Genomic DNA, 12,739 nt, shown 5'->3' with positions numbered 1-12,739 from the left:
CTTCTTTTTTTTTATTAGTCACAATTAGGCTCACATTAACACGGCAATGAAGTTACTGTGAAGATCTCCTAGTCGTCTCACTCCGGCGCCTGTTCGGGTAGACTGAGGGAGAATTTTGCATAGCCAATGCACCTAACCAGCATGTCTTTCAGACTGCGGGAGGAAACCCACATAGTCATGGGGAGAATGTGCAGACTCCACATAGACAGTGACCCAAGCGGTCACTGTCTATGTGGAGGGGGCGGCACGGTAGCACAGTGGTTAGCACTGCTGCTTCACAGCTCCAGGGTCCTGGGTTCGATTCCCGGCTCGGGTCACTGTCTGTGTGGAGTTTGCACATTCTCCTCGTGTCTGTGTGGGTTTCCTCCGGGTGCTCCGGTTTCCTCCCACAGTCCAAAGATGTGCGGGTTAGGTTGATTGGCCAGGTTTAAAAAAAAACTGCCCCTTAGAGTCCTGGGAGGTGTAGGTTAGAGGGATTAGCGGGTAAATATGTGGGGGTAGGGCCTGGGTGGGATTGTGGTCGGTGCAGACTCGATGGGCCGAATGGCCTCCTTCTGCACTGTAGGGTTTCTATGATTTCAAGCCGGGAATAGAATTCGGGTCCCTGGTGCTGTGAGGCAGCAGCACTTTAATCACTGTGTCACAGAGCTCTTCTTGTGACATTGAGATTACAGTGATGTGGAAACAGCACCTCCTGGTGAAATGGTCCCTCATATTTCTTCCCCGCAAATTCCCAGCTGCCCTCATATGTAGATTTCAATCCATTGGAGGAGGAAAAGTACTCCAATTTTTAGAAAAAAGAGAAGCCACTAGGGAAATCAGCAGCTCTGTGTAGATGTCCCATGTGTATTTGTTAGATGTTACCTTGTATACAAAGAACCATGCGGTGAAGAACATGCCAATTACAAGAACCGATGTCAAGCATGGGAAGATGGCAGGATTGACAGGGCTTGTATAATAGGTTATAGCTTCCATCCCCTGACCTGCGGCCTTTCTCCCGCTGGTATAAATGCCCTAATCCGCGGCTCCTCTCCATCTCCCTCATCATCTTTTGCTCACCACCAGCTTCTCAAGGGGCAAATCGGAATGGGCAATAAATTTTTAAAAAAAATACTTTTCCAATTCAATCAAATCAAATCCAATTCAGAGTCTCAACAAGTTGAGACATTTCAGATCCAGGCTGACAAGACAGGGCGAGCGACCAAAACCACCCTGTCCTGGGCCTGATCTACATGAGCCAAGCTGATTGGAGAAGGGGGAGGTTCCTCCTCCAAGACTTGAGCTCATTTGCGTCTTAGCCAAAATGCCGAGATGCCGCTTTTAAAAATTGCTTCATATGAAACATATGAAGCTTCAATGTAACCTAATGACCTCAACCAAGTGCAGCATCCTATCCATACTACACTTGATCTTAGCCAAAAGGCCGAGAAGCGAATGGCAATAAATGCAGACTTAGCCAGTGACGCCCATGTCCCGCAAATGAGCTTTTAAAAAGCAACGAGGTTGTGCTAACCCTTCATAAACCACTTCAGGCTTCAGCTGGAGGACTGTATTCAGTTCAGAGCACCACACATTTGGTAGGACATCAAGGCATTAAAGAGAGAATGCAGAGGTGATTAACTAGAATGGTACCAGAGATGAAAGTCTTGCATTTATATGGAGAGAGACAAGAGAAGTTGTGGTGTTCTCCTAAGAGCAGAGACAATTAAGGGGAGGTTGATAGAAGTGTTCAAGATCTTGAAAGATTTGAAAAAGGAGAAATGGTTTCAGGTGGCAGAAAAGTTGGTACTAAGAGGTCACAGATTTACAATAAATTGGCAAAAGGACCAGAGGTGACATGAGGAATAAAAAAATTAGCAAGACATTAAGATCTGAAATGCACTGCCTGAAAGAGTGGTGGAAGTAGATGCATTAATGGCTTGGATTTTGTGGTCAGTGGCAAACAAACAGTGCTAACAGTTCATTACATTAACCTTACCCACAAGCTCTCTGTAGGCTTTTCATTGGAACTTGCAATGATTAGAAAACCATTTCATCATGGCAACCTGTGCGAATCAGCAAAAAACTCTGCATCTCCTTAACCAATCAGTTTAATGAATTCTCTGAGATACAGAGTTTGAACCAGGAAATGCAAGTTAGAATATGTAATTCAATATTAACCCATCTACAGAAAACTGGAGAAAGATGTAATTAAGAGAGATAAAAGGAACAGAAAAAGAAAGCAAAAACATTTAAGCATTTTAAAAATCTCCCAACAATGATTAAAATCTGAAAGAAATAAAATTGCAGAAGCTAAATTTCAGTGCCAAAGAGGTTGTTTGGTCATAGTTAAGCCCATTAGAAATGTACTTACACCAGTGGAGAAGCCGTGACTTTTTCTGATGAGTTTAATGTGTATATACCTCACAAGCTCAACAACTATTTAATGACGGTGAGTGCTGACAGCCTGCTATTTTACTGCAAAATCCAGGCTATCCACTTTCAAAAGGGAACAGGATAAATACCTGAAATGGCAAAAAGAGCAGGGGAGTGGGACTAATTGGACAGCGCTTCCAAAGTGGTGACAAAAGCATGATGGGCCAAAGACCTTCCTCTATACGGCATCATGATATGATTAGATATTTTTATGTAAAGCTGGCTTTTATATGTATGGTAAGAGTTTTAACAACACCAGGTTAAAGTCCAACAGGTTTATTTGGTAGCAAATGCCATTAGCTTTTGGAGCGCTGCTCCTTCGTCAGATGGAGTGGATATCTGCTCTCAAACAGTATGCATATTTATATGTATGCACATATCTGATGTCCATATATTCATCAGCTATTGCTGTACCTGTGAGTGACCTAATAAGGCCCCTTCTGACCTGTGTAGTGGTACATTCCGTTTCCCCCCCTCCTTCCAGCTCAATGCTCCTTTCCTCAGCACTCCGCCCACCCCCAGGTGGCGCCCTCCCGCGCATGCTCGAACTGTCACCGAGAGGAGGAGGAGGAGCGGCCGGCGGGCGGGCGCGCGCGCTGTGTGCGCAGGCTCGTCGCACAATGGCGGAGCTGGGCAAGAAGTACTGCGTCTACTGCCTGGCCGACGTGACGAGCCTGCGGCTCCGCTGCACCGAGTGCCAGGACATCGAGCTGTGCCCCGAGTGCTTCTCGGCCGGCGCCGAGATCGGCCAGCACCGGCGCTGGCACGGCTACCAGCTGGTGGACGGCGGGCGGTTCACGCTGTGGGGAGCCGAGGCGGAGGGGGGCTGGACGAGCCGAGAGGAGCAGCTGCTGCTCGATGCCATCGAACAGTACGGCTTCGGCAACTGGGAGGACATGGCCGCGCATGTGGGGGGGCGCGCGCCGCCGGAAGTGATGGAGCACTACGTCAGCATGTATATCCATGGCAACCTGGGCAGAGCGTGCATCCCGGATGCCATCCCTAACCGGGTGACTGACCACACGTGCCCGGGGGGCGGGCCTCTGTCCCCCAGCCTAACGGCTCCTTTGCCGCCGCTCGACATCAGCGTGGCCGAGCAGCAGCAGCTGGGCTACATGCCGCTGAGGGACGACTACGAGATCGAGTACCTGCAGGACGCCGAGACCCTCATCAGCGGCCTGGCCGTCAACTACGACGACGAGGAGGTGGACATCGAGCTTAAGCGGGCCCACGTTGACATGTACGTGCGCAAGCTGCGGGAGCGGCAGCGCCGCAAGAACATGGCCCGCGACTACAGCCTGGTGCCCGCCTTCCTGGGCAAGGAGAGGAAGGAGCGGCCGCTCAAGCGCAAGGTGACCAAGGAGGAGAAGGAGCTGCGCGCCAAGCTGCGGCCCATCTGCCAGTTCATGTCGGCCAAGGAGTTCGACGACTGCTTCGACAACCTGCACAAGGAGCGCACGCTGCGGGCCAAGATCCGCGAGCTGCAGCGCTACCGGCGCAACGGCATCGCCAAGACCGAGGAGTCGGCCGAGTACGAGGCGGCCCGCCACAAGCGGGAGAAGCGCAAGGAGATGAAGAACAGCGCGGGCGCCAAGCGGGGCAAAGACGAGGCCGGCAAGGAGGCTGCAGCCGAATTCAGCTCCATGGAGAACCTGGCCGGCTTCGACCTGCTGTCCGAGCGGGAGAAGCTGCTGTGCAGCTCCCTCAACCTCAGCCCCACACGCTACCTGACCGTCAAGACCATCATCATCAAAGACTATCTGCAGAAAAGGCAGGGCATCCCTTCCAAGAGCCGCCTGCCCAGCTACCTCGACAAAGTCTTAAAGAAAAGGATATTGAATTTCTTAACGGAAAGTGGTTGGATTGCCCGGGACACTTCTTGATGATCTGCTCCTCTTAAGCGAGGGAAAACATAATTTTCATACAGCTATAGCCAAGAAAGACAAAATGGGCAAGATGTCTGTTCTTCAAAAAGATAGTCCAAAAGACTGTTGATTTAGTGTGCAACTGCCAGTCTGCTCCACTGGGAATTCGAATACGAGTTTTCATACAGTGGAATTTGACTAAATCAAAACACACTATCTCTTTAGATAAGCTCCAGTAAGGAGAGTAAATATTACACGAGCATTGTTTAAGACAGTCCAGGCATTGAAAGAGAATGCAACAATGACCATGAAGAGATTTGCCTGAATTTAAGGATGGTAATGTTTGGGTGCTGTCTTCAGGGTCACAACCTGGAGCTTTTCAGGCACAAATCAAGATAGTGTCATTTTAACTGTCCTAGCCTTATTCTACTGACTTAGCAGAGCAAGAACCTACTGAGCCACAGATTCTTCTGGCCATTTGGCAAGTCCTAATTTTGGCACATAGCAAAGTTATTTTGCTAAAAGACTATTGGAGGAGGAGGAAATATATTGTTGGATGATTGTGTTGAACGGATTCATTAAGGGATTTCACAATCTAGCCAACACATTTTCTGCTTAGCTGAATCTATGGCTTGCATTGAGAGTAAATCCTGGCCCAATGCAAGTTAGTGGCAGGTACCACTAATTCTTGTGGTAAAAAGATAAACAAATAATTGTCTAGTGGACAGCTTGAAGCTTTATTCGAGGTTTAATAAGACGTCTTCAAAGTTAGGTAATTTTTGCAGGGTTTTGACAAAATTTATTCACAGGAACTTTTTGTTAAGTGTTTCATCAGAGACACGTGGGTGTACAATTCACTTCAAAGAAGTCCTCTGATGTGATAAAAATGTAGACTTTTGAATGATCTTGCTTCACTCTTGCTAGAAAGCTCAAAGGAAATCTTGAGAATTAGGTCACATTTCAACAGGACTCATTAATAACAGTTCATTACACAATGGATCAGTGACAGTAGATTGACTGCTAATTAAAGTGTAATGTTTAAACAGGTCTGTGTGCCCACTTTTAAGCCTCTTGTGCACATCCTACAAATTGCCTTCCAAGAAATCTTTGTATAAAATAGAGTTGAATTTTCTTAAGTTATTAAGTTGGAGTACTGATTACTTATTTTGCCATTTATTGCTACTCTTCATTGTGAGCATTTTGGCTGTAAGCTTTTAAAACTCGTTATTTCTCAGATATTTAATATTCTCTTATTCTTTGCTACCCCTATAACAAGCACTGTTCCTCCCCTCTCACTTTAGAAGTCTGGCAACTGACCCATTTAGTGCCAATTCCATTAACATCTGAAAGTATCATTGGTTGATCCTTATTGAGTTTTTTTCTCCTGCACTATGAAGTAGCTCACCTTTGCTCAGTGCCTTTCCCAATGTGGCCTGACTGAAACCAAGGACCTACCATGTTGGTTGGCAAACACAATCATATGTTAAACAACACAAAAGATGCTGAAAAATCTCAAGCTCATCTGATAGCATTTGTGGAAAGAACAGCTAAAGTTTCAACTTGAAACATTAACTCTGTTCTCTCATGCTGTCAGACCTGCTGAGATTTTCCAGCATCTTCTATTTTTTGTTTTAGATTCCAGCATCCACAGTAATTTACTTTTATCATTTCCATGCCTTAAGTTAAAACATCATGGAATGGAATTGGTGAGATTGCAAACTTTAAGAAAAGAAACATCGTATTTGTTTAAAATTAAGGGCTGATGTGTTAACGGCAGACTGTCAATAATAGCAAATGATCATTGAACTGCTTACATATGCAAGAATATTACATACCTAGTCTGGTATACACATTTGGGAAATATATTGCTATGTAACAAAAAAAACATAACTTTTGAAAGTTACATAGTGATAGCAGGTGTTTGGTTTGTGTCGTTTTTATTTAAGTGATGTGCCATGTATAGAAGATTGCATTTTTCAATTCAGTAGGTGAGATTGCATTTTTACTTTTACGCGGGAGGGGAAAAATATAAAGGCAATACAGAACTTATATAACTGACTTTGTACTAGATACTGAAGTGAGCGTGAAAAAGATTTAAAAAGTGATGACTAACATAGTCAAGGATATTTGGTACAAACAGTTTACTGTCACTTACACAATGTTACAATGAGCACTGCTTACTTGGTTTCAAGTAGCCTGTCTACTTTTAGCCTTTGTTGCATTCCTTTCAAGATATAAAATTGGAGATGTTAATACGAAAGTGGAGTGTAGAACCAAGCTTCATCATTGGTACCTCTTTCAGAAATTCTGAAGGACATCCTTCTTGTTTATGTGGCAGTTTTATCTCCTTTCTCTACTGAAAGCTTTGAGTCCTTGCTTTGGATATAATTCACAGGTTCTACTAGTACTTTGGCAAAGAGGCTTTTGTTACGTCAACCAAATGGGCTGAGACAGTTGTACTATTCTTACTGAAATTAGCTAAATCAGAACGGACTGAATCAAATCTGTGATCTCTGATTTATGCAGGTCAGCTTCTGTCTTCATCAGTTGAACTGCTGGACAACTTTTGTTGCTATTCAATAATTGCAGAACCAACTTGAAAGGTGCTGCATGGCACCACAATGAATGTGAATTAACATGTAGTTGGAATGTGACAAGATTACTCGTATCTTGGTCAGGGTCAAATACACTATACTCTCTAAATTCTGTAAGGTGGTTATCTGTAAGTGACATTCAAACAAATATTCTTTTTATGGAATAAAGGCAAAAGAATGTTAGTTTATTGCAATAGATTTTGGGGAAATTATGGTTCTTAGAAGAAAATTTAACACTTCAACAACACGAGTATTTGAGGTTAAAGAATTATATCCTTACAATGGCTAGAAATTCCTTGATTTTACCCCCCCCCCCCAACAAGAAAAGCCTGATTTTTTTTTAAATTAACGCAATGTATGGATGAATTTCTAGTCACGCTTGACAATGTTGAACAGTTACTTCATGCTAATACAGTCCAGAATAGACAGACAAATTAATTCCTGACTGTACTCATTTGATGTTGGACGACCATGTCCACAACCAGAAAGGATAGTATTTGTATTTTATTCCTGACCAACCTCAGTAAATCATGGCTTGTAAGCCTACCGTTGAAGTTTTGAAATATCTTCCCAATATCCTTGACCTATATGCTGAGTATATAAAATGTGAACGACCTCAGGGTGTAGGTGGTCGTTATTTTGTTTTGAAAACACATTTCAAATCATAATTCCAGTAATTCAAATTACATTAGTATGTCACGTATTTGATAGGATTGTTTAACCACAATCATAATGTCGAAACATTCAAATTCTTCATCTTTGGCATCCAACATTGAATTTATCAAATTCATCCCGAGTCATTTTGGCTATGGCATAATTGTAAGGATCCCACTCTGGATCAAATGTGGTGCTTTCTGTTTCATTTCTCTGCAGCTTCCTCCCCATTCATTGAATTGGATATTCCACATTTTTGGAAAACCTGGCAGTTTGTGCATTAATAGCATCTCAACATTTGATAATGATATCTCACAAAACATTAAGCAGAACAGCACACGTGTTTCCACCCTTTGTGAAACTGGTTCCTCCATCAAACATCCACTTATTACATTTGTTGCTGGATTGGCATTTGATTTGGCCCAATTAAGTGTGAATATCTACATTGCGTTGCATTGATATAACCATTCTCATTTTACAGGACCCATTCTGATGCATGTTGCTCAAGATCAGTCCAGTGGCAGGTCCCTGTTGCCATGGCACACTTGCTCTTGAGCATCATCTTCATGGCAAATTCCTTCTTCCTTTCTTGTACTAGTTTTTCACTGACAATTTCCTCACTGTAGCACAGTTATATGATGAGTCAGCAAATATTACAAATTTTAGCTTAAACAGCTTCACATTTCATTCCTTTTGTAGGAGTACCAATTTCTGTTCATCTGTGTGTGGTCTTCTCTTTGTGGGAATGTCTTAAACTTTTATGCATCTTGGCAACACCTGTTTAATTCCATACGCTGATCCTACATGTATTTTTAAGCTGAAAAATTGAGGCCAACTCCTAATGTGTGTGTGTATAGGCCTAAGCATGCATTTTGGAGCTGAAAGCCTTTTACGCAGGGTCAACTTATACGCTGCAATCTATGGTACAAATTTTGTATAAAATTCAAGTGCCTGTTTTATCTATGTGGTTTTTAAACTTTGTTAGGCACCATGTTGGGATTAATAAACTACATATGTGAATAATTTGCAGCAAAGAAAAATGAAAACCTTCTGGTGAAAGATAAGGTTAAGATGTAATGTAAATCAGATCAAGTTGTGGATGGCTGTAAGTGTATTGCTCAGAGAATGAGCAATGGCTAGGATTATGTTGCAAGGCTAGAACACTGGGAATGGATGAACTGTCTTCTGTATAGTCGACAAGTTGATTGAATCCAAGCAAGATGCTATTCCTTTCCTTTATCATTTTGTTGGACCTTTTTATTAGTTTTACGTTAGTTTTTATTGCTTTTCATTTAAACAAGATGGCATGTTTGCAACATTATGATGTTGGACCAAAGCTCTGCAACAAAGGCATCATTCAGTGTAACACTGAGACAGGCCAGAAGGTCACTGCTTGAACTCCTGTTTTCTGCTGAATTTATTGATTTCACCTTGCGTAGGAGATGGGTTCTGTTACATTTGAGTTTAATGTCCCTAAGATGGGAAAATTGACAGTGGTTCCTTTTTTTTAAATTCAGTAACCCATACTGCAGAAGTGTTAAGTGTATGGATATTGGGAACAATCAGAATCGGCCTTGATTCTAATACTTTCTGCTATTGAGTAACCCACTGATACTGTGTTGGACCAGAAAATACAGCCTTTTTGGGTGAGTTAACAGTAGATAGCAAGGGACCAAAGCTGGCAGAAGGGAGAGAAGCATACAATTAATGTTAAAAATGTCTAATTTAATAGATCAATGGATATATTTAGTATTGCTACTCTGTACTTTGCTGATAAAAGTAGAAAGACCCTTGTGCAACAGTCTGAGATGTTAAATACAGTCCTTCATGGGTTGTAATTCCATTTGATTGGATGAAAGTATTATTTTGCTGTCGGCTGAAAAAATAAGGTTGGTAGATTCAACCCATTCCCAATTTCTGTGGCCCTCCCAGATCAGTAAAGAGTTGGCAATAATCTGGCAATTTCATTCAGAGATTGAAAGGCTGGTTGGCAAAAATAAAATGGAAATGTGAGCTTGAGGTCAAGGAATCTTGTGGCTAGGTAGAGGGAGCTTTGCACAATATCTACCCATATTATGTCTGAGCTGAGAGTTTGTGGGCACTGGGTGGAAAATGACCCACTTGCTGTATCGAAATTTCTCATTTTGGTGGATATCCATAAAATTTGCTAGCGGCATATAGTTTGAATAAGTTATGGGAAGAGTGTTGGTGTATGTATTAATGGACTCGTCAGTAATTCTCATGTAGCATTAATTCTGGGCACAGTACATTAGGAGGATAAATTAGAATGGAAAGGTTATTGTGCTCTTCATTTTATGCAGTCTCCAGAATTTGGAATTCATGTTGAAGCTTCAAATACATTCCTAGTTTTTAGTTACTTAATTACATCTGAAATTTTCACTCTCTTCAGCTTATCTTGGTTGCCATTTCTGATGAAGTAATTTGTATTCAAGGATGATTATGTTTGAAAATAAATGAGTTTTTGGTTTGTGTGTTGCAGATACAGTGCCTTTCTTTGCTGGAGCTCTTTATCTCAAGTAAATTCCATTTGGTGTATAATGTGAGATAATTACCTTTTATGGATGATGGGATTGAGTTCTTATTGAAGTAATGATGCTGGGCCTGCTTGTTTGACATTAGAGTATTTTAGAGAAAAATTAAAACAGTTAAAATCTGTATGGGATAGTTAAAATGTACATCTGACTAATTCAGTTGATGGTTAGAATGACTGCCAGAGTGAAGATCAAGCCATTCAGGTGAACTCTTGTTTAGTCACTTGTATTTTGTGGTGCTTTATCTTAGCCTGATGTGAAGAGCTTTGTAAAACCCACAGGTTTATAGCACAATGAGATATGCATGTGTTTAAGCATGGGGAGGTGGTGACTCTAGCTTTGGATAAATTGTGTGTGTCTCCTGCTTTCAAAAGAAATTCTATATTTTATCCAACTTTTTTACCTAAGCTTTTTGATTTGGCATCTTGAGGGTTTAATTTCATATTTCCTCATGATGGTAAAAGTTACAATCATATTGCTTTCCTAGGTTAATCAGTGTCCTTTATGCAGCACAAGAATATAATGTTCAAAAATATAGTGACAAAGAAACTTTATTATTTGAATTTTTATTAACAATGAACAAATTGTTTATTTTTTCATTTTGTATAGTTTCAAAAATCCTTTTTATTCCTTTGAAGTGGAAATGGAGGCTCAGATCTCTGGTTTACAGTATTTCACCCTAACCACTGTTTTTGTAGCAGCAAAGCAGAGTGAGGATTTTTCTGTATACACTGTAGCAACTAATCAGATTTCCTGTTCCTAATTATTCCCAGTATCTATATTTATTTTTTTGCTGTTTAACTACATTATTTTTGTAAATACAAATGATGCATGGTGGTTATGAAATGGGTTTTTGTGACCCTTTGGGGAATATTAGTAGTGATCAGAACTTTTTCTGTCTTTTGCAAAGATGAAAAGCTATCAGATGTCTTGTTAAGAAAATTTGGAGGAAGTAACGGTATATTTTTACTTCTGAAGTCATTTTTTTATTAAAAGCACCTTTCGAAATACATTACTATGTTCATCATCTAATATTTAGAAAAAGTGGATTATTTTTGTAAATTTGTACTGCTGGACATTCAAGAGGTAAAGTAGACTTGCAAAGAATTACAGGGCACTTCTTAAATGGACAGTATTCTTTTGAGTCAATTCACTTTTTTTGGTACACTTGAGTTTTAAATTTTGTTGCAGAAATGCTACTTATAGTTGATACGGATGAATTAATACCCATTTTTCAGCCTGTCTGTATCTGTATTTTGGAGTGAATGTAATGCATTTAAGGTAGCATTTTGAGAACAGGCGGTGTGTGCTGAGTAAGACACTAAGCTTAAAAGTGGGTGCTCAATGTTTATAGCAGTGCACTCCTTTTCGGTATTGCTTGTGAACAAAATTACTGTTAAATTTGTCCATGGCTACTATTAAAAATGCATGTTAAAATGAATGTGTTCTAAAGTTACTTACACCACCTGCATTTTGCAAAGAAAAAGTTGTTCTAATAGCTTACCAGTGAATATCACAGCTTTGGCATTTCTTTGCCTTTGATTCTCAAGGGTATCCCATTCTCTGCATATGGGTGACCTGGCAAGGTTGGTGTTTATTGCTCATCTCTTGGTGCCTTTGAAAAGTTGGTAAGCTTCTGCCTTGAGCCACTGCAGTCAGATTTGGTGATGGTATTCCCACAATGTTGCTGAGTAGGGAGTTCCAGAATTTTGATTTTAAATGGTCAGCACTCAGTTTAATGTTTTAGGATATCTTTGTTGTACACTTCAATGTAGTGTTCACCTTGAAAAAAGATTTGGGAAGGGTCCTGAATGTATCTTTTTTGAAATGGGTAGCAGTTCTCTTGGTCACCTTAAGCTTTTGTTTTATAACCACCAAAATCCTACTCCGTTAGCAAACGCGTGTGCAATTTATTTCAACTTATTGTGTTTTGTGTGTAGCTACTGCATAAAACAAAGTTAGCACCTAATTTTTGCAGTATTGCTCTAACATGATTAAATTATCCTTTGGATTGCCTTGAATTTTCTGACCAGTCTGAGAATTGTAAAAAAAAGTATAATCATTTGAAAGAGAACTAAATAGGGGTTTCACTTTGAGATAAAGTGGGTGGTGTGATTTTTAAGTATCAAGTGCAGCAAGAAATAATTTATTTGGTATTCTGAATTTAATATGTTGGTTTTCAAACCACTTTTTAATTTTATTTTTATATTGTATAAATCGGTAATATCTGTTAGGGCTAATGAAACGATAGTTTAACTTTACCAATCGGTTCCCGAGTTTTTTACCCATCCCCATGGTCACCTTTCCACCCCCTCCCCCCTGCCAAATATGCAAATCTGAACACCAACCAACCGGAAGGATTGGTGTGTGCTCTACTAGGCTTGCTTACCTAGTTGATCTGTATCTCTTTCATCATTCAAGTTATGTTCTTTGTTACAAATAAAGAACATGCAAGCCAGAAAGTCTCAAGTGGTTCCTGGTGTCTGTTGATTTCAGCTGCAGTGCTACAGGTGGCCTCGGTTGGCAATAAATGCCAGCCATGCCAGTGACACCAGAATCCCAAAAAATAATTGAATTTAAGTAACATTTGACTCATCAAGATTCTCACAATGTGGACACTTGGAAAGAAAATAGTGGATCGCTGCTAGTGGCTAGACCA

The 12,739-nt window shown here is 40.9% G+C and overlaps 1 protein-coding gene and 1 pseudogene across 3 annotated transcripts in view; one reads left to right on the top strand and one right to left on the bottom strand.

Annotated features, from left to right (window-relative positions):
- Window positions 1-743: 743 nt before the first annotated feature.
- LOC144493157 (dolichyl-diphosphooligosaccharide--protein glycosyltransferase subunit TMEM258 pseudogene) lies at window positions 744-975 on the bottom strand (annotated as a pseudogene).
- A 1,996-nt stretch (window positions 976-2,971) lies between these two features.
- The window catches only part of tada2b (transcriptional adaptor 2B), a 26,695-nt gene continuing 16,927 nt past the window's right edge, over window positions 2,972-12,739 (top strand). For 2 of the 3 annotated variants that reach the window (XM_078213322.1, XM_078213312.1), the window contains exon 1: window positions 2,972-10,790. In XM_078213322.1, the coding sequence (XP_078069448.1) occupies window positions 3,036-4,298 (1,263 nt within the window). In that variant the 5' untranslated portion in view covers window positions 2,972-3,035 and the 3' untranslated portion in view covers window positions 4,299-10,790. The remainder of the gene's footprint in view (window positions 10,791-12,739) is intronic. The other variant, XM_078213332.1, reaches the window with a different exon arrangement.

This window comes from Mustelus asterias, chromosome 1 (assembly GCF_964213995.1).
Source record: "Mustelus asterias chromosome 1, sMusAst1.hap1.1, whole genome shotgun sequence".
Taxonomy (NCBI): Eukaryota; Metazoa; Chordata; class Chondrichthyes; order Carcharhiniformes; family Triakidae; genus Mustelus; species Mustelus asterias.
Note: the sequence above shows the minus strand (reverse complement) of the source record. Positions and strands in the feature narration are given on the sequence as shown.